This window comes from Cololabis saira, chromosome 5 (genome assembly GCF_033807715.1).
Source record: "Cololabis saira isolate AMF1-May2022 chromosome 5, fColSai1.1, whole genome shotgun sequence".
NCBI classification, from domain to species: Eukaryota; Metazoa; Chordata; class Actinopteri; order Beloniformes; family Belonidae; genus Cololabis; species Cololabis saira.
The window spans coordinates 22,816,399-22,839,328 of record NC_084591.1 but is presented as its reverse complement, the minus strand read 5'-3'; the positions used below and the strand labels follow the sequence as shown (position 1 = coordinate 22,839,328).

The 22,930-nt window shown below is 42.5% G+C and overlaps 1 protein-coding gene across 1 annotated transcript; it reads right to left on the bottom strand.

Annotated features, from left to right (window-relative positions):
- Window positions 1-160: 160 nt before the first annotated feature.
- On the bottom strand, window positions 161-20,430 carry exoc3l1 (exocyst complex component 3-like 1). Its single transcript, XM_061721239.1, has 15 exons — window positions 20,169-20,430; window positions 14,884-15,059; window positions 14,585-14,804; window positions 12,892-13,104; window positions 12,527-12,726; window positions 12,211-12,429; window positions 11,913-11,983; window positions 8,854-8,971; window positions 8,483-8,608; window positions 7,048-7,148; window positions 5,295-5,411; window positions 3,524-3,794; window positions 2,322-2,477; window positions 2,103-2,236; window positions 161-2,011 (listed from the first exon to the last, which is right to left on the bottom strand). The coding sequence occupies exons 1-15, from the start codon at window positions 20,209-20,211 to the stop codon at window positions 1,825-1,827; spliced, it is 2,352 nt and encodes a 783-aa protein (XP_061577223.1). The 5' UTR covers window positions 20,212-20,430; the 3' UTR covers window positions 161-1,824.
- Between the last annotated feature and the right edge of the window lie 2,500 nt (window positions 20,431-22,930).

The window sequence follows — 22,930 nt, the reverse complement described above, 5'->3', positions numbered from 1 at the left end:
TGTCCAGAACCACAGAGCTCCATCAGTTTGGCTTATGGGTCGAGCAGTGACCTATTAGGCTCATGGTGGAGCTTGCAGAGTCGAGGCAGGAGCAGTAATGATGCTGTTTCAAACAAATACATTTATATTTTTAATCAAAAAGAAGTCAATATCAGTAGAAACCACGTATTACAGATTAAAAGTGAATGTACAAAAACTGAGACTGTCATGATAAATATTATTGAGAGTATTTAACACGGTAAACCAGAGCTCCAAATGTTTTAATAACGTCAACACATATTTCATACAGAATTTATTTAACATTTTATGCAACAGCCTTTACAGTGTGCTTTGTAGGTATTAAACCAGAAAATATTTATTTAAAATGAAAAAAATGAAGAAAAAAAAATAGAACACAATTGTAGGGGAAACAGAAGAATAATATAAATATAATAAATACATTCTAGACATTAAAGGATTTTTTTAACATCCTCTTATAAACAAGAGTATAAAACAAAACTGAAGAGAAAAATACTTCATGACGAGTTGATGTCAAAAAGGACTTTAAAGGTAATTTAGGAATAATGATTTAGCAGCCAGAGTTACTCACTTACAACCTAATAAAAACCATTTATCCTTCAAACAACAAAGCTTGACTTATTTAATTATTATGATTTTCTACTCCGTAAAATGATCGTCTGTATACACCTGTGATCTGTTGGTTTCCTCATCTGGTCATCTTCTCCCAAAAGTGCCAATATTTAAAAAGCACTTAAATGAACTACATGATATTGATAACATGGATCAAACTGTGTTCAACTGAACTTGAATTTTAATTTGTTTGTTTTCTCTATACCACGCCTCGAGATTAATCCTCTTGTGGAAAACAAATGAATACAGTGCTTTTTACAATAGATGCATTTTCTTAAATATGTTTGACATGTGGACCCCAATAAAGATTTTATTACGAGGCTGGCAATCAAGACACTTAAATGATAGTGAAACTCATTATGTGTAAACTACTTCACATCTTTTGAAATCATAGGCTTTTAACATAAAAGAAACAATACAAGCAAGAGGTGTTGATAGTAACTTTGGACTTTTTGGGTGATATTTTAATGTGACAATTGACCTAATAGAAAAATAAATAGCAGAAAGCCACGAAAGAGCAGCAGTACCTGCATCCTACTATTATTACAACAGCACTGTAATGAAATTACTGGGTGTAGCTCTCCTAGATTTGTTTACATATGTTGCTAATAAGATGTTTCGGTCACACTGGAAAATCATTCCCTGAATTACAAAAAATCTGAACACTGAGGTGGTAGAATACAGGAATAGAAAAAAAAAAGTAGACATAAATTCCTGACTGGATTAAAATCACTAAAAAGAGATGTTATTACCCCCCTAAAAATAATTTTAAAAAAATCAACCCAACTCCTAAAAAGACAAAGATGATAATAGATGAGTATGGGGCTAATAAGTGCAATTTTTTTTTTGACTGATTAAGGATCAGTTATTCTTGTTTACAGCTCTTCACTGCAGATTTATTATCCAGGTTCTTAAATCTGCACGATAGACTGCAGAAATGCACGATCATTAATTGCTACAGCATGAAATATAATTTAAGGCAATAAAGAAACATCTTTAACTTAAGTTTGACCCGAACCAGCAAGTCATCAGCTCAAATCTCTGGAAAACATAAGAAAACAACCCTTAAGGCCTCACACTCCAGGTAATAGAAACCTGGATGATAGAAGAAGACTGGGACAAGATATGAATAATGCTTTTGTAACTGTGGGTTTGAAGGCCACGGCTGCAGAATCAACAGTTGAGTCCCTGCAGTCATGCACATTTAGCTGTTGGCAGACAGAAGGCCATGGTGGAGGGAGGCACCAGGATGTCGGTGAAGATGGGTCGATACCCCGCTGGCAGAGGGGGGGCGCTCTGCTCCAGCAGGTCCAGCACGGCTCCTCTGATGTCCCTGGAGATGTCACCGCGGATGTCCAGCAGCACAGACACATGTTCCTCACTGAAAGCAGACAGAAACATGTAGGTATCAACCCTGAACTGGGCTGTAAAATCCCACTGGCACACTGACCAATCAGGTGGTAAATGATTACCTGATGTCAGGGTATTTGGTTGCCAGTCCAGACACCTCCAGAGTGAGCATGCCTGGGTCTTTGAGTCGGATGAAGTCAGCCAGCGTGGGCAGCAAGGCCAGAGGATTCACCTCAGGCACGGAGCCTTCACCTTCCTACTCAGACAGACACATGTTGGTGTGGGTCTGGATCTCTGGATCATAGGAGCAGGAGACATTTTCAATGGATAAATGTCCTCACCAGGCTGTGGAAGAGCTCTCTGAAGAGCTGGTCATCCTGAAGCATCTGCTGGGCAAGATGCTTCCTCTCCTCGCTACTACGGCATACCAGCCTCTTCTGCATCAGAGCCCTGACGTACTCCACCACCATCAGCCACTGGGCCTCTTCCTGCAGGCGCTGCAGACACCAGAACCAGATTAACGCGTGCCTTACTCCATGCAGGGATCACACCCACAGTGTTTCTCCTGCGAGTGAAATCATCACGGTATCAGCTCCATCCAATTTTGTCTCCTATACTTTTTAATTTATACACATTGATGATCTGTCTAAACTCTTGAATGCCTGTAAAACTGGTTGTATGCTGGGTGATAAACTAGTAAATCATTTGATGTATGCAGATGACCTGGTGGTGCTAAGCCCAAGTAGCGCTGGTCTCCAGCAGCTCCTCAACATATGCACTGAGTATGGCATTGATAATGATATCAAGTATAATGCCAGGAAGAGTGTTGTTTTAATCTGTAGAAGTAAAGAGGACAAGGGGCAAATGTTTCCTGATTTTAAATTATCTTTTAATGGTCTCCATGTTTGTAGTATGGTCAAATATCTCGGCCATTTTATCACAGAACACATGAATGATGATGATGATATCCACAGACAGTGCCGCAGGATGTACGCACAGGCTAACATCCTCGCACGCAAGTTCAGCATGTGCTCAGAAACTGTGAAAATTAATCTCTTTAGAGCTTATTGTTCACCACTCTACACTGCCCACTTGTGGTCAAGTTATAAAAAAGTAAGCTTCCAGAAACTTCAAGTTGCATATAATGATGCTATGAGAATCTTACTCAAAAGGCCTAGATGGTGCAGTGCAAGTGAGATGTTTGTAGCTGCAAGAGTCAATACTCTTCAAGCTGCTCTTAGAAATGTAATGCACAGTTTCATGTGCCGTTTGGATGAGTCTGTTAATGGCATCATTGTCAATATAAATGACCCTGGGAAGAGCTGTGTCAGATACTCCTCTCGTCTCAGGAGACATTGGCTTAAAAGCTTATATTTGTAACTCTCCCTGCTGGACAGGTTTTATGTTTTGTATGTATTTTTTTTCCTATGCTATTGGTTTGATTTTGTATGGACCACGAGTCTGCAATAAACTTCTTCATTCATTCATTCATTCATCCAGTCATCCAGTCATCTACAACTTGAATGCAGAGCGAGAACCGTACCTGCCGGCAAGGCGGTCGAACTCTGCTGTACAGCTCCAGGTGATGCTCCAGGACCCGGCAGAGCTTGGGGGTGGGATCTCCCTGGGCCAGCCAGGGTCGGGTCAGCAGGCCCGGCAGGAAGGGCTGAAGCTCCAGCAGCAGCTGATCCATCACCAGGCGACATGCTCGCCGCACCGCCCGGTTCAGAGCTGCCAGTGGGTTCGGGGGAGTCCTGGAGAACTGGCCCGCAAACTGGGAGGACCGCTGGAGCTGCAGGCTCTCCACGGACTTTCTGCAAAAACAACTGAGTCTGTGATTCACACTTGAAATGACCCGACACACTGATACAAATATTGTGCTTGATCTACTTAAAAAAAATAAGTCAACATGATGATGGCATGAGATTATTATGTAGATCAAGAAAGACTAGTCTTTGTATAAACTACTTAATTTTATGTATGTAAATAATACATTTTGCAAGTACAGTCAACTTAATTGTTTACTTTAGTTTACTTTATCAAAATTAAGTTGACTTTAAAAAGAAAAAAAAGAAAAAAGGAAAAAATAGAAAAAAAGGGAAAAAAAAACAAAAAATAAATTAAGTTGACTTTACTTGCAAATGAATTTTGTACATACTAATAATTAAGTAGTTTATACAAAGACTATTCTTTCTTGATCTACATAAAAAATCTCATGGGAAAAAGTTGCCGTAATTCTTTTAAAGCAGATCAAGCAAGATATTTTTTACTGTGGTGTTCTACTTAAACAAATAAAGCATGTTTCATCTAAACGTTGGTCAATCTGCCCAATAGATTAAAATTGTTAAAGGAAAGGTAAATACAACAAGATCATTGCTTGTTGTTTGTGTGTAAATGAAAAGCCTGGGATTACAGAAATACTGCTTGTTAAGGAAAAATTGCACAATGTCTTGTTTTTTGAACAAATGCAGATTAAGTTAAAAACTAGATGTATTCATGTAAAGCAACAAACTTCATTTTTAATTGTTAATATCACAGATTTAAATATGTTATATTTACATGCGCTTAGATTTATTTTTTTCAGTGCAACAGCTCACGAGCCTGAAACTCGTCATCAGTCACATCTAAAAAAGCTTCTCGGATGAGAGGTGAAACATCTCCAAGGACCAAGCAGAAAGGTCCAGTAGTCTTTAATCGAGCTTTTTAGGAAACATTACCATTTATAATCGTCTTTAACTGTGAAGCAAGGAACATGTTCAAAAGCTGCTTTTTCAGGAGGTTTTAACACAGTTTCACTTTTTATTTATGGACTTCAGTCATTCCTCTCGTTTGAAGAATGACTCAATATTTTTTAGGAGTCAAAGTAATAAACAGTTGCATCAGCATACACCTTTTCAGTGCTACTGACTGCTGTTCTCCAGTGATGTAACGAGTCAGCACCAGGTCCAAACCAGGATAGCACCAGGTTCAGAGATAGCCAAAGGAAGTCCAGTCCATCACATACACTGCTTTAGTCAAAATCTACATGTGTATAAAAAGTAGAAACTGGGAAATGAGGGATGTTTATTCATCCTTTTTGTATTAACTAATTCACCGTGAACTACCGCTCTGTGTTGCCCATCGATTGCTTGTTAATTTAAAAAGTCGTCCTGGAAACAGCGTGAGAATATGATGAGATAAGTTTTAAGAACACACCCTCCATTGATGTAACCAACTCAAGACCCCGCTGTCACGTTACCAGCTCATGTAAGAGAGGTGGAGGGTCACATATGGAGCAATGATGTTTTTCTGACCGGTCTGTACGATCGTCTTACTTGAGGATGATGCAGTTACTGATGGAGGCCAGCAGGTAGTGGAGGTAGAACTTGTTTTTGTTGTTGCTCGGATCCCTGCGATACTCCTTCCCAAAATCCACCAGAGCTTCTCGAAACCTGCCGTTTTCCCAGAACAGAATGTCAGTTACAAAGTGATGCCCAGGCTGCAGGTGGAAATGACCTACGACCTATTTAACCTGCTCTACGTGACAAAACAAAAAGAGAGCATCGTTTGAGTGACTGCGTATTTTAAAACCCTTCATAATTTCAGTCCTGCAACAGAGGCACATAAATGATAATAATCTTTTATTGGGCAGTCAAGAAACCTAAAGGGGACCTATTATGAAACACACGTTTTTTCTTGCTTTAACATATATAAAGTGGTCTCCCCTCAGCCTGCCAACTCAGAGAAGGAGGAAAGCAACCAAACTCTGCAGTGTCTGTACAGCCGCCCGGATGAGCCGTCCAGTCTGATGTGACTTCTATGAGTCGTTCAGATTCTGCTCCCGTCGTTACGTAACGAAAATGCGATTTACATAGGATGGCCTCCGATGTGTGAAACCACGCCCACAACTAACTCCACCGGCCGGAGCTTCCGCCATTTTTTCGTAGCGGTGTATCGTGTCATTCAGGCAGCCAATCAGCACAGTGTCTCATTATCATAGCCCCGCCCACTCAGAATCCCGCATAGATAATGAGGTTAGAGAATGGGAAGATAAAGACATGGCTCAGTGGCTGAATTTGTAATTTATTTAGCAAAAACAATCAAAAGCTTGTTTTTAAGACATTCAAGGCCTGTTTAAAATAGGTATTAGATGCCATAATAGGTCCCCTTTAAAACGGTAAAATTTCAACTCTAGAGAGTTATTGGAGAATATTAAAGGACTTTTTTTTTTACTTTATAACCTTTATTTGTAATCATCATAGGATGTAAATTAGTTCTACTGAAGCTACCAAATATGTTTACTTGCCCTGTAGAGGGTTAAAGCTTAAAACAGTTTTTTTTATTATTATTTATTTCTACGTAAAACACTTAACATTTGTCCTGGCATCGATGTGTTTCACTTTTCATTTTGTCCCAGTATTCCTGTAAACATTTCTTAATGTGTGCAACACTGGGTTGACGTCATCATTATCTTTTTAAGATTCTGTTCACACTCTCACAAACACGCCGGTCCAGCACCTGCATCCGCCGCTTCATCAGCCAAGTCTTTGTGGTGTTTGCTGGATGTGGTTTTGCATCATAATATTGAATAATAGATTGGTGGTTCTGAAGTCCCCCCCCCCCATTTATTTACATGTCTGTACTGCCATCACAGACATGTAAATAACAGACATCATGTTATATCAAAGACAGAAATATAAAATCTGTTCTCATATTTCTTTCAGAAACACTGTTTTTAAAAACTTAAACTATTTTTTGTTAAATCTGAGATCCTCTGCTCATATTTGCATTTTCATGGATGTTGCTTTTGGATCAAGTTAATATTACGATCACCTGCTGACACCATCCGTTTGAGAAATCATGATTATATTTTTCTTTTTTCCTCCATAACTCACTGGCCTGAAATTCATTAACACATTAAATTAATCTGTTGTTTCATGGAATTTGCAAGGAAATAAAAGTCATTGTAAATTATTTTTGTGCATTTTCCATTATATCCAAACTTTTTATATGCTACTTAAAAAAAAAGCAAGAATAAGCGTTATATTTCCAGATGGAAGATTCAAACAGAAGGGAAGTAAAACACACCTGTTGAGAAGGTTCTCCATCTCGTACAGCCCCATCTGTATGGTCTGATCTCGCAGGGACTCTCCAATCATCAGAGCTACTCTGGCGTTCTCCTCCAACATCTACGTGTCACCAAGTAAATCCACACAAGTTGAATAACGACATCACAACTCACCCAAAACAAGCTCTGAGGCAGGAGGCGTGATGCCTTCTGCAAGTCATGAAGGAGACGCATGCAGACTTTTCCTGATGCAATGCTGAAACATAATAACATTAGGAGCAGAATCTCTGGGGAGAGGATGGGCATGAGGATGATAACTCTGATGAAATCAAAACATAATGAGATTAGCTGCTTTCAGCTCGTTCTCACTTCAGTCAGTATCTGGAGTTGCATCTTGGATATCGAAACGTCGGACAACAGACATCCTCATACTGTTCCTGCCATTTGAAAGGCTGAACAGGTTTCACGTTTACAATATCAAAAATGCATTGATGCCAAGTCAAAACTCTTGAAAAAGGTCTGTGATTAAGAACTGATCTGTGAAATACAACACATTTAAAATAATTTTACCTCAAAGTACTATAATATTACTGTATAACTATAAAAAACTGCACTGTATAACTATAAATAACTATAATAACTATAAAAAGCCTTTAATGGATCCCTGACTAGTTCTAACTCTTATTTTATCTACATTTTTCACATGTAAAATGAACCTTTTAGGGTCAAGACCTTTGAGGAAGACTAAACTAAACTGCAGATATCTGCATATGCATACAGCCTGTAATGTTTATCAAAAGTCCTCTATGGAATTAAAATTCTCACTTTTGGTGTCACTACTCTTCCATTGCTGCCATCTTTAACAGCCTCCATTAAGCGTGGATGATCGAAGCCAGACTTCAAAGTTTCAATACCGATGAGGCTTCCCACACTAACCATTAATACCCAGGGATTTACTGTTCTCGTGTTGTTCTCGTGACTCACATTCACACCCGGAGCGACGTCTGCATGTGTTTCTCTGTATAGGCCGGCGTGATCAGAGTGGGCTTTACATGATGTCATGTTCTTCAAGAAACACAACCAATGAACACAAAGGGATTAACCAATGATGAAGACTAAAGGTTTAAACGTCTCTAAAAGCTTTTATTTAATGTATTTCTTGTCTCAGAAGCTGAGATAAATAAGCTAATACTGATGGTTAAGATGAGGATGTACATCATTCTGCCAAACTTTAGGAGATTGTTCATTCGAATGTTTAATTTTTACAATGCTCTTTTAAAAAAAAAAACAGGCATCTGACCTCCTGACCTGTAAAGGCTTTCCTCTGACAGTTAACATGACAGGCTACAGCACATACGCTTCACAGCATTACCATTCTTCACCAAAAGCAAGAAGAGTAGTTTAAGCAGTGGCTGCTTCCGCTGGTTGAGTCAGATGAGGTGCGTTAGCGCTCACCTGTGTGATGATGGTGGGCAGGCTGGTCTGGTAAAAACCTTCATGGTCCGTATCCGGTTCCTCATCTCTCTGCCAGTCTTGCAGCTCCACCTGCAGAGCTTTGTGCATCCACTCTGAAACACTCTTCTGTTGCAGATTAAGAGAACAAAACACACATCATATTCCTCAGTATCACACAACACATGTTAAATGTGTAGCTTTCCCAGAATGTGACATCTGCAATGACTTATATGTATAGACTATACGATGTCTTATGAAGCTTATGGCACTGAACAGCCACCATTACTAGTTTAGGAATGAGTTTTCACATGTCTGTCTTGGCGCAGGGATTCCCATCACATCTTGAAGAGAAATGTTGGAGGTCCACTCACCCGAACACTCTGCACGTATTTGCTCTGCAGCTGCTCCAGTCCGTCTGTGGAGATGAGAGGACCCAGCTCTGCCTTCTCTATCTCCGCCACCAGCTCTGCGTGACCCATCATGTCCGGGCTGGGAAAACAAGATCAACACACTCAGGTTTTTGCCATCCGGAGAGAATGATCAGTTCTATTTTATCTGGAGCAGATTTGCAGGGATCCGCTACATCACAGACCCAGATCAGGACAGGATTGTTAGCATGTTTACTGCCACTCATTCATTCCACAGACAACTTTAAATAATGCTGCTTTTTGTTTTACTTGTATAGTTCCTGAAGGTGGCACTATATATACTGATGAAGCATTGTGACAGCACGTGGCCGCTGCAGGGACAACGATGCCTTGCAGACTGCCCCAGCCTCATACCCCCGCTTGACACATTGTCATGCAACTTCCAGCTTCCTGAGGACCCCTGCAGGGACGAGGACTTGCAGGCAGCTCCAGTCTCATTCAATGCTCAAGACATTGTCACGCAAGTTCCGGCGTCTTGCATCCCTGCCGAGACAGGCACCGTGGAAGTGGATTTGACTTTCAGCCCCTGCAGAGACGAGGACCATATATGGACTTCCTGACCCCTCAGGGGTAGTCCCAAAACTGAAAGATCACACCTGACTGTCTGTCACTTGGCTTGTCTATTCCCTGCCTTTTGCGCCTTGAATTTACGGTATAAAAGTCTTGTCGTCGAGCCACTCTGGGTCGGCATATCAACCAGACACTCGTCTGTGTAGATGTGCTCACCGCCGGCTACTGAATAAAAACTCACTATACCACAAAGCGGACTTCTGAACTGGTTTTGATAAATTCCTCAACAATACCCACTGTCACAAAAACAATCAAATGTTTCCCATATAACCAATAAATCTTAACCATCTAAAACCGTAAAGAGAGAAAGTGAGGAACAGGGTTCATGAAGTTGGTTTAAAGTAGAGGAATCAGCTGAGAGAAATGCCAGCAACAAAATGGATTAATATCAACGGGGGCCGTGATTCATTATTTTTTTCATTCTTCAAAACAACTCACAGTTCAATACAAAATAGTTCTACAGTCATAACTTGTTCTAGTTTACACTGTACATTAGTGTAAAAGCAGATTAGAGTGTACATAGAGGGAAAATACTGTCTCAGGTTATCCATCCATACCGTTACAGGCTCTTCAGTAAACAACATGATTCCCAACAGGAAGTGGAAGTGAAATCAATATTAAAGCAGAGTTGTCCATTATCCGTCAGCTGGCTGTTACGTTACGTTACGTTACTAAAAGAAAATTATTGGAGCTATTTTTCTTGATTTTTCTGCAGCGTTTGATCATGAGTTAATATTAGAAAAACTAAAACGTTATGGTTTTTCTTCTTCTGCATTGTTAACAACTAAGAGTTATTTGAGCGAGACACAGCAATTGGTTTATTTTAATGGAAGTGAGTCAGATATAAGGTATGTTAAACATGGAGTACCTCAAGGAAGTTGCCTTGGGCCTCTTTTATTTTCTATTTTTACTAATGATTTCCCCTTGGTATTACATAAAAAACACACATGGCATTGTATGCAGATGATAGTACGATTTATTTAACAGAAGAAACAATTAGTGATTTAAATACAAATTTAAGAGAGGAAATTAAGGAGTGGAATTCACTTCCTGATTATGTAACACAACAGAAAAATGTGCTAAGTTTTAAAATGAAACTAAAAGATTATTATTCAACACAAGATTTTAAGGATTAATATTTAATAATTAATTAATTAAATAATTAAATATTTAACTCATATTGTTGGGTCATGGCATCTTTGCAATGTAACAAAGTATTCATGATGATTCAATGTAGGAGCTTGTCTTGTATGTTTTCTTGTTTATATGTTTTGTATGTGTGAATGTTTGTGTTTCTGTATATATTTGTGAATGAGTATTTTTTCTGTTTGGTTTGTATTGTGTGTACAGTGTATTGTCACTCATGAGAGTATGAAGACCCCAGGAAGAATAGCTGCTGCTTTGCAAAAGCTAATGGGGATCTTAATAAAACAAACAAACTCACTCCAGTGTTCCTAACTGGGGTGCAGTCATTTCCCAGCATGCGAGTCGTTATGACTCCAAACATCTGCAGCGCATGTGAAAGAAAATGATATCTTAATGCCAGTCCAGCATTCCCTAGCAGGCCGACGTGTCCTGTGTGTTCAGATGTGTGTGTCAGAGACAGCTCTCAGTGCTGTAGGATCTCCATCCGTCCATCCGTCCGTCCATCCATCATTCCATCCATCTTCTTGGATGGAGCTTCTCACCCTGTCTCTGATGGAGGGCCCAGATGGCCTGCAGATTAAACTAATATCCGCTGCTCGGGATCTCTCTCTGTTGGTCACCACCCACAGCTCCTGACTACCGGCGAGGGTAGGAATGTACAGTAGACTGACTGGTAAAGTGAGAGCTTCACTTTTCAGCTCAGCTCCTTCTTCACCACGACAAAGTGATGCAGCTGCATCTGCTTCTCAATTTCCCTCTCCATTAGTCCTCCACTTCTGAATAACACCTCGAGACACCTGAATCCCTCCACTTGGGGCACAATACGGCCCCTGACCTAGAGAGAGCCCTCCACCCTTTTCCAGCTGAGGATCATGGCTTCAGATTCTCATCCCAGCTGCTTCACACTCTGCTGGAAACCTCTCCAGTGATGTTTTAGGCCTCGGCCTGATAAAGCCAACAGAACCACATCATCTGCAAAAAGCAGAGACCCAATTCTGAAGGCACCAAACTGGACCCCCTCCACCCCTCTCTATCATATTAGTAACAGATGCTTTCAGGGGTTATTGACTACAATTGGTGTCAACATTTCCATCTATTTAGTTCCACAAAACTATGAATATGAAGAGACTGCGCTCAAAAAGGAGCTTTGTAACACAACCACGTGCAATATGTTGACTGAAGTAGGAGAAAAATACTCAGGACATCATCTTGTACATCAGCCATGACGTCTCTCTTACGTAAAAAGTCATTTCCATCATTGTTGTAGTGCAGGTCATGAATCTAACCTGTTGTAGATGTGCAGCACCCAGTTGAGGACGGCAAAAATCTCCCCACTCTCCAGGTCCCAGCTGCTAACCTAGGCAAGAATAGCAGTTAGATGTGGACGCTGAAGTTGACCCCAGATCCCTCCAATCCAGACCCACAACACTACGACAAAGTATCACAACAGACCTGTGCCTTATATTATGATCATTGTAATTAGGCAAGAATCCAGAGATAAGTGAGAGATTAAATGTGCCAAAAATGACGGCAGCTGCAGGTAGTTCAGGTGCAGCGCTGGCTCATCTCTGGCCCATCACTGACCTGTGCCAGGTGGGTGTGCAGGCAGCGGTGGCTCGCCCTCAGGTAAGCCCCGGTCAGCTGGTAGTGTTCTGGGACGCAGTGCTCCAGCAGGTGACGCACCGTGTCCAGGTCGGCCACGATGGCGTGCTGCAGGGCGGACAGGTGGCCCGCCAGACCCGGACCCCGGGTGTGCAGGTAGGAAACGCTCCGAAACCGCGCCGACACCGCCTCCTCTAGAACCTGGGGGGGGGGCGATGTGAAACAAGACAAGCTTTCACACACAGGTGAGAATCAGTGAGACGTTGGGATGTTTCCAGGCACACGGGGCGTTGCTGACTTGGAAGAAGCAGGCTCTCCAGCGGCGAGGTCGTCCAGCAGGCGGCGGCCTGCTGTTGGCTCCTGACCCCCCCCTCTCTGCCAGCAGAGCTCGGTCCAGCGCCTCCTCGCGTTCCACTATCCTCACAGCTGACACGAACGGCGTGGGATTCTGCCGGGCCAAAGCCAGAGCGCTGCTCACCACCGCCCACAGCTCCCTCCCTGCAGCGACGGGGCGGATGTTGGAGACCTCAGCTCTCAAGCACAGGCGGTGTGTTGTTTTCATGTTTTTACACATTCTACATTATTCATTTTCCTTGTATAGTTTGTTTTCTTATTAAAATGACCAAGCAGCATCACAGAGTAATGTGTGGGCGACCTCCTCACCCAGGGCGTCCACCAGCTGCCCGACTCCGGAGAAATACTTGGCCACCAGCTCCTGATCCTCCGTGCTGAGCACACTTCCTGCCGTCCCACCAGCGCCGTGGAGCTGCCAGAGGATGTCGTCCTGCCAGTGCTCCAGATCCATGAGGCGGGCGTGGGCCTCCAGGAGCCGGCGGGACTCCACCAGACGCTCCGTCTCCAGCACCATGCTACGAACTGGAAAGGGAGCATGCATTCCTTCTTCTGTCAGAAACCCACACGACGGCGTCATCTTGTCACACGGATCTGTTTCCCAGTGCAGTGACCTACTTGAGCTTCCTACGAATATACTTAGTGTGCATCTAATGGAAAAGACTCTCTTCAACTATGATTCTACACCTGAACTGGTAGTTAATGACCAAATCGCAGAACGTCGGGACTAAACTAAAAACACAGATATTCTTACATGTACTTGATGATTTACTACATGATTTATTTTCTTGCAGACATTTTTTCCTCATCAGATTAATTGTATTGGTGATTAAATATGCATTTTTGCATTTCAGGCCTGCAACACATGCCAAAATTGTAGGGACAAAAGAGATATTGTCTCTTTGTTGCCGACCCTTCACACATAAATGACTTTGAGGATATAAAACGATAAAGGTTAATAAATCCTCCGTATTGTTCTTTTGTTGTCTCACTTACTTTCTGACTTGGTCCCATTCTTCAAACAGGCATGTGTTAAGGTGTGAAAAAGGGTTTTTGGTTGGTTTTTTTTGGAGGGAGGTCATTCTTTTAAGGTATTTCTTATAATAACATTCTCCACAGATTCTCTGTCGGAGTCAGCCCGTTACTTATAACCTCTCCATGCCTCTTAAATCTGCACAGGACATGGGGTTGATTGTTGAAAGATGTCATTGTGAAGGCAGTATGTTGCCCTAACGTCTCAACGTAACTTTTTGTATGACTGCTGCCGTGTACCTGACCTTTGCTAAAGGCACCGCTGCAGCTTCACAGGATCACAGAGCCTCACTTCTGTTCTGGATAGTCCTTGTTGTCTCTGTCCGGAGCACATACCGATTCATTGGACCAGACTACACGTTATCACTGCGTGACAGTCCACCCCAGATGTCTCAAGGCCCAAACACGCTAATGCCATCTCCAGAAAAGGCTAACACGAAAGATATCTTTTGTAGAGAAAAGTTTCAAGTGCAATTTTTTTGTAAATGCAGCTCCAAACTGTTGTGCTTGAGAAATGCATTTGTTGACATAGTCAAGCTCTTGTGTTGATCTTTTCTCTTACTAGCACTAAATAGATTCTGCACCAACAATTTTTGGAATGCGTTGCAGGACTGAAATGGGAAAAAGATGTGTTTTGACAAATGAAATTACTTTGTGGGGAAAGAAAAACTAAGTAAAACAAGAAACACCATCAGTTCCTACATTTTGCACAGAAATACAATTCAGAACAATGATTGCAAATATCCAAAGATGTTAACACTTTCCAGGTAACCAGTTATAATGTATTCCCCCCTTGAATTTACCTGAAAGGGGCTCTGTTACATGAAAAGAACAGTCAAAATTAAGCAGATTTCAGCTCCTGATGACGGCAGGACGTTACTTACACATTAACAAGGAGAGATCCTCCCAAAGAAAAGGCTGACATGGATTATTCCCCACATAACATGATGAAATGTGTGTCTGGGCTTCTCACCAGAGTAAAGCCGTGGCAGGTTGCTGACGGCAGCGAGGAGCTGGCAGTGGTTGACTGACGCCTCTCGAAGGCTCTCCAAAGATTTCACGCCCTCTGCGTTTTGATCCGACTCCAGTCCAGCTTCCCTCAGGGTGTGGGACACCTCCTTCAGCTCGGCCCGGGCCTCTCGCAGCTGCTCCAGACCCCAGCCCACGCCCTCCAGGTACGACTGCACCAGAGACTGGAAGCACATTTGCAGGTATGTGTGTGAGTAGAGGTGACTCACTGAGATGACCAGAGCATCAGGGTTTTGTGTTCACCTTCAGCCTGGTGTGAACCGAGGTGGTCCGCTGGCTCTCTCTCTTCCTGTACTGGCTCAGGCGCTCCAGCTGTTCGGGCCGACAGAAGACGCCCGACGCCCACTTCAGGGCGGCGCCGCGGGCCAAGCACTCCGCCCTCTCCACCTCTGGCCACACCGCAGGCCTCGGCACCAGGTCTGGCAGGGAGACACGCACCAGTGATGGGAAGGTGCAGCCGAGACAACTCCAGGGAGTTGGGTTTTTTTCTTTCAGACCAAATTAAATCAGGGAATATAAGAGAGCTGCATACTTGTACAGTTCTGTAATCGGTGTTTGCTGAGATGCTTTCTGGATTATATAGCAGCCTACCATGCGAAAGTCTTTTGTCAAAGTTTTAATAACATCCATATTCATTTTCCACTTTCTTTAAAAGGAGCTGTATGTAAGAGCACTAATAAAACGAATCATAAAATGACCCTGATATGTCAACAGACATTTAAAAATCATGTTCATTTCAAATACTTATGTCACTGACAACAGCACTCAAGCCAGGATATTCCAGTTTAAAAAGAGGAGTTGCAGCCCTCAACTGATGTTTATGTTGTCATTTTTTGTTTTAGCCTGAAGCTCCACCCTCCACCTATCTCCCAATCACCAAGTCAGTATTGTTTCGGCATCCGGGTTGCCAGCTCGGCTCTAATTATCGCAGCAGCCGCTACGAATGTGTTGGATGAAAAACCTGGCAACCTCTGGTCGGGGGGAGGAGGGGGAGGGTACACGCCGCTCAACAATATTTTGAAAGTGACTGCAGTACCAGTTTTTGCCATTTCTTACAGACAGCTCCTTTAAAATACAGGAACCTGTCTCCCTAATTAACATCACTGCAACACCTGTATGAGACTCTTTAACAAGAGGTAAATCTGTGCTTAGTAATGAAGGAAGACCCAATAAATACTGACTTTTGCACTGAATAATTTGTATTTTGTGAACTTATCATCTTGAGGTCGACTAATGTGGGTTTTTCTGTGGAAGATGACAATGATTAAAAATGACCAATAACCAGCCAGTTAGTTGTTTCCCGTTTTTATCTTAAAGATTACATTGAAACATAAAAGATATGGGGATTTAAACTTTGATTGAAAACAGAATATCGGTTTCCATAACGATTTTGCTTGGTTTTGGCTGTATGTCAATATTTGACGGGAAATAAAACTGAATGAAAAAGAAATAAACAGATTATTCTGCTCTCATATTGAGTTTTTATCTAATTTAAACCTGAGGCAGCGCTCTTCTGAGAACAATATCCTGACATGTTTTATGTCTTTATGGGACTAAAGCATCGTTGAAATCTTTGTGACCCATACAATTTTGTTTGGTTGGGCTTTCATTAACACCCCACTGCAAACACAGCCCCTCTAGAAATAACCCTCATGTCCCATAAATCTAGTCAAAACTGTCTCATGTTAAGAAAATTATCTATTGATGATGGGATTAAGAAACATTTCTTGACTGGAATTTACAATACTAACAAAATAGTCCAAATTAAAAAGTCATCAATGTTTATATCCTACAAATATGGACTTTTAAGTAAAATGTGAACTCAGAGAACTTACTTAGTCAGCACGTTTAAGCTGTAATTCTAAATCTTAAACTATAATCAAATGGGCCTTGCTCACACAGGACACTTACCACCATGTCTTTTGTTTACAGATTTTTGTTACCATAAGGTTCAATTAAGGTCATAGATTGCATGTTTGTCAAAAAAGGAGGAAAAACTGTTTTTTAAACATGTTTTTCCTCATTCATCCTTGTGTAAACATCATATCTTGAGAGCAGGAATCAGTCCAGGATGCTGTTGCAGGTTCACACATCTGAATGATGTCGGCTCGAGTGAACAAGTGCAACAGAAATACAATCAGCAGCAGCAACGGCGTCTTGTAAAGAAATAAAGAAAACGATTTTTGGCTTGGAGTCATGAACATAAAAATGGTTAAACACAAACACTAATTCAGAAAGACCAGTTACACAAAATGCAGAGTAGTCAGGCCAAAGAGATCCATCATTAATAACTGTTACCAATTTCTCTTTGAATGACACAGAACATGGATAAAAAACAGTATTTATCCGTATTTACTATATTTACATGTTCTGAATATCTTTATAGGCATTTCTATGTGAAGGGACAGCCTGTCCAGGGTGTATCTCTGCCGCTCTTCCCATCCCAGAGAGCTGACCCCCGTGACACTGAACAAGAAGCAGTTTTAGAAGATGGATGGATGGATTTCTTCCTGTGTCCCACAAAAGCACCTAAATATGATTTAAACACAGGAAAAGCCTCATAACAACTAACCAAACCAGCCTGCACAGTTTCAGGTGGGAAGTTTTGTCTAGTTTTTCTCTAACTGGACAAACGTGGCACCAAGTCGGTGAGTGAACACTTCAAATTCTTTGGTTTTAAAAGTCCTATGAAGAAAACTGCGCCTTGAACTTGGGGCACAACCTTTCCCAGGACAGGAAGGCGGGAACTGGCCAATCACACTCCAAGTCAAGCTAAAGTGACTCACAATGTGTCATTATTTCTGTTGCAACAGCAGCTTCCAAGAAATAAAAAGCAGTGCGCTCTGGGGCTTGCTTCCAGCTGGGAGCTCGCGTGTCGAGAATGATAGAGTGTTGCTTCATATAATGATGTTTTTATATCTGTTCCGCAGCAGCCAGAAACAACGTTCACCTGTAATTGCCGAGCTTTCTACTGTACCAGTGGAGGCTGCAGGGGAAATGAGATGACATCATCCGAGATCCTGATCTCAATAACTGTGAGAAAACGATTATTACGAGGTGACACACAAGACGCTGATGGGACAGGAACTGGCAGCCAGATTTCTTTCTCTAGTCGATCAGCTTGATTTTACAGGGTTGTCAATGTTATATCTTTTGTGCTTTTTTGTGTTTTCTTTTCATGAGAAGAGGCTAAACTTTCAGTCCACACTGCAACTGTCTAAATCAACATCAACATTAGACCTCATGCTTCCTCTACAAGTGCGCTCACACAATTAGGAGGTAAATTCCCATCCTACTCTTACTTAATAACTCTTGAGCAGGCACAACAACAGGAATCTATAAGGAGTATCGATGTTCTGGGAACGGGATACGCCGCTCAGTCTGAGTCCAGCGTTTCTCTGTGTCTTAATGGAGATTATCTTTTAATAGCCGAGAGAGCAGAGGCTCTGTTGTCAGTCTCCCGGTCAGGTAAGCAGGATATCGTTTCCCATCTGTTCGTCAGCTAAAGACAGACAGATGTGCAGCTGGAGTTGCATGACACTGCTTCAGTTATGCACCTTAATTGGTCTCGGATGATGTGCAGATTAGTGACTCTGCAGAAAGCAATGTTTAGCCACATTGCTTTCTGCAGAAAGAGCTGAATGTTTAGAGGCCCGTCCTGCATGCTCGGTACGCATCGGTAAAGCTTCAGCATCTGCTGGAGTCAGAGGTCCTTGTTTAGGGTTGCAAGCCTGTCTCAGTTACAACAGGGACGTCTCTGTCTCCGAGGAGGTTATGGGACACTGCCGTCTCCCAGCCAGACCAAATCTGATCATCAGCAACTCTGCAAAACAATAAACCACTTGCTGGGAAGTGATGAGCGTCACGTTATCAGGTGCTGCAGCAGCAAAGTCCAAGGCACAGGCACACAGAGGACAATACAGCGGTTACTCACTGATCAGTGAACCAGAATGCTGCTGGTCGGTTGGCATGGAAACCAGCAGAGCCTCAACATTTCAGCTGGTCGGATGGAGACTTAACAACCTAAACTAAACCTGTGCAAAAAACACCAACAACCCTCCACATTACCGGGTGATGATAGTTACCATATCGATATTTTCCCCCAGTTTACTGAAGCTATGCAATAGTTTATCATCTATTAAGAACAAAAGCAGAACATTTTCACATCTAAGATTTTAAGCTCTACAAGCACAGACTCATCGACCGATTAGCAAAACGGCTGAATGTCAAACATTAAATGTCTCAAATGCAACACATTTTTGTCCATTCTTCGTTCAAGTGAATTACTAATTGTTCGTCTGCATTTGCATGTTTGCAAGTTTGCATGGCTGCAGTGTTTAAAACTACATTGAGATCTTGATAATCTATCAACACTGCTTTTATATAAACAGGTGCAAATTACTTAGAGCTGAATAGTAAGCTTTTGAACCCATTTGTCCTGCAGAAATTAGATAAATACTAATAAATAAATAAAAAACAAATTGCACAATGAGGTGACTTGTCCACCAATCAGATCATAACTTGAAGATACTTTAAATGGGATGGTGAAAATCAGCAAATTATCACACTTAAGAAACTAAAAACCAGCAAGTTTTCCAATATTGCATAAAATACCATTGAAAGAAAGGATCTGTAAAGTGTGTTCATTTTTTTTCATACCGTTTTGAAATAGAGATAATATCTTCACTGTTTTTATGGCTGTCTGCTTCACAAAATTTGTGAACCATCTTTTTGGGATCTTACTGAAGACTTAATAGAGGATCATCTGACTCCATCATTACAACACAAATCAGGTTGATGGATGGTTTTCAGAAGCTCAACCAAACTAAAAGTTTGGATGTTCCAGACAGGAACTACTGAAGTGATACAAATATTACACTCCCCCTTTAAATGGTCCTCATTCATTTTAGAGCAGAACACATTTGGAAAGGCCCACATTCATAGTTCATTTGTCATCTCACCACGAGGTTTCCTTGTGAGCTGGTGCTCTTGATTACATCACAGGATCTTCATCAGGGAGATGTGGAGTATGTAAGGCCTAAAGTGTTTGTTTTCAAGCAGCAAGTTTCTTTAGATGGAAATCTGAGCTGATTATGGAACATGACAACTGTGCAAACTCTCCAGCTGAGGAGCTTGTGACAGCACTGAGAGCTTCAGCAAACACAAGTAAGCAGGGATTTGGACTGCAGGAAGATTCTAACACACCACCATGTCATTTTCTTAAAACAAAACATTCAACCTGTTCTCAGGGACCCTCATCACTTGAAGAGAGGATGCCAGATGCAATGAGAGGCGACGGATCAATACATCCCCCTGAAGCCGACTCACGGGTGATGACACTGCAGAGTTCATTCATTAGTGTCACGGAGAGGCAACGCTGCAGCGCCCTGCTCCACTTTGTTTACAGCTGTTGAGAGACTTTAGAAGGAGTGGGTGTTGGCCATCCACGAACGTTAACAGGCAAACTGAGTGGCGAGCGAGTGTGTGCCTGTGTGTGAGTGTGAGTGTGTGTGTGTGTGAGCCTTTACCTTCAGGTTTGTCACCACCATTCTTCTGATCCCCAGCTGACATTGAATTTCAGTTTCTAGCCACCCGTCCACCCGACGAGACCACTTCTCCCCCAGGGGCCGGCACTGAAGGTGCCCAGGGTGCAACGCAGGCAGAGGAGCCCGAAGAGAGCCGGAGAGGAGGTGGAGGAGAGGAGGAAGAGCAGGGAGGAGAAGAAAGGGTGGAGGAGAGAGGGCACATATCCATTCTACTAACGGCTTTCCTCTTTTCCCTCACACACACCCTCTCTCTCCCTGACATCCTCTGCCGAGAGGCCGGCAGGAAGGGGGAGGGAGCTGGGGGGGCAGAGAGAGAGAGAGAGAGAGAAAGAGAATAATGCTGGAGCCTGAGGGGGGGGGGAGAAAGGGGCAGAGACAGGGAGGGTACGGGGAAATATGATGCATTCAGGAGCCTGGGCAGGAGATCGTAAAGGTCTAAGAGGAAGAAGCGTCTTCTGTTCACGTGTTTCCAAAAATGGTGAGATGCTGCATGAAATGTACATTAAGTAATGTATATAATACTAATGTATATCCAGTTAATTGATTGTAAATGTGACAAAAACAGCACACCAGGTTCTGAAGTCTGTTGATTGTTTTTTTTTTAAGTTGTGGTGAAAAGTACTAAAAATTGTGCAATAGTTTAAAAAAGCCACAACACCAACAGAAAACCCCAGATGGAGCATCTCAGCACTGTTTGGGTCAACTTTTAGGCAACATAAACATTTCATAAACCAAAACCTTTCTTGGTTCCCCCTCAAAAAAGAAAAAAAAAATGGGCCTTGTCTAAAGAAAGAAGGTGAAGAAAGAGAAAAAAGATGGTTGGTTTAAAGAAACAAACAAATTCAGAACCACTAACATTGGTTTTTCTCCACATCCAAATTGTGGGTATGAAAAATAGCAAAAAAACAGCTCTCTTGCATAAATGTGTAGTATATTTGTAGTTGTTTAAAGGATGCATGTCTCAATGACCCACCAATCAATGTTTGCTTTTATTTCCTTATACACCAACTTAAGCTGTCACATCAAAAACTCTGCACATTAGATGACCTTTGCAAGTAGAAAAGAAGTGACATAGATTTTAAAACTATTCATACTGACTATGAACTGAACTATGTCGTAACCTTTGAAAAAAATAAATCACATTCTTTCCAAACTTCACTAAAAATGCTCTGTTTGCTTTGCTCAACATCTTCAGTGTTTGTGGTACGACTTTAAACACACCGATATGTCGCCCGTATCGTTGAGATGCCTCAAGTTGCAATAAACTTTTGATATTTTTTAGGGATGTCCTGCTTGTCCCCCAGAACATGAAAGCACCACGAGATCCTGAGGAGAGGAGGGGACCAGGAAAACCCTCCAGATGGCACACAGGGCGGGGCGGGTCGGGGGGAGTGAAGAGGAAACAGCGACAGGGCCGGGTCTCTTCCACAGGACCCACTGGGAGGCCGAGCGACTCCTCGACCTGCAGAGACAAACTGTCCACTGGAAGGAACAACGTTGACTGTGGATGTCGTTAGCCTCTGACCCGTCGCGAGGGAGTCAACAACTCCATTAGTCCGTCTCTGGGGCGGATTTCACAAAGATCCTGATCATTTCCCCGTTGTTGATGCCGCCGTGAATCTGAGCAGAAACAGAAACAGGCCGGGTCACTGACCCCCCCCCCGATCTGACTCCCTACAGCTGTTTGAGTGACACCAGCTGCTCCACCGAGGGACGTTTATTTGCAGACCAGTCGGGTCCTCTGACCCTGCCGCCCTTGTTTACGCCTTCGAGCTTCCCGGACCTCTTCAAAACACAGCAGGGGCCGTGCCAAGTAGTCCTGGAACCAGGGCCAGCACAAACACAGTCTGAGAGGGGGGGGGTCCAATCAGCTTTCAGAGCCGTGCTACACATCTCTTCGTGCAAGATCAACATTTTTTGAGCAGTCATTTTGCACTCTGAAAAACAAACTCATCTGAAATTTAAAAAAAACCCCACAATATATGAAATCATACAGCATATCTTCTTCCTTTCTTAACTTTGCCTTGATGTTTTTTAACCTAATAATGGAAAAACAATTAGAAATTCAGTCTCAGCCTTCAGTTTAGCTGCTAAGTTTTCCCTCATCTCTTTCATGTCACCAAATGTAACGTCTCAGAGGTCCCGATTTCATTTCACTTAGGTGTTGTGGTTGGAACTGGACTTTTTTCCTGCCTTTCTTCTGCAGGATAATGCAACTATCCTCAAGGCAGCCACTTCCCATCGCCTAGAAACAGGGCAGTATCTTTCCATCCATAAATCTTATTTGAACAGGTCTACCTCGGTGTCACCTCCTGCATTGTGGCCTGACAGGAATTATTTCCTCCAGAGTCATGAAAGGAATAGATCGAGGATAACGCCAGGATGTTGTGCAAAAAAAAAAAAAAAAGTATTCCTGGCAGGGTGGGGCCGCATCGATAAGGATGACAAGGCCGCTGACCTGCTTTTCTCTAGTCTGGTCACACTGACAGCACCTCCCTGCAGCTTCTTCCCCGATCACCCACCGATCAGCAGACAGAGTCGCCAAATCATCCTGCACGGTCCAGACAGAGGTGACGTCGTCCAGTGTCCAGGATGAATACATCACCGTTCAGGACAGGGTTGTTTTTTTTTTTTAAATCCTAGTCAGCATGAAATAGTGTTACACACATGACAGTTGAGGGGCAGGAGGTGGCTGCCCTCCCAACAGAAGGCTGCTGGATCGATTCCCAGCCCCGGCACAAGGT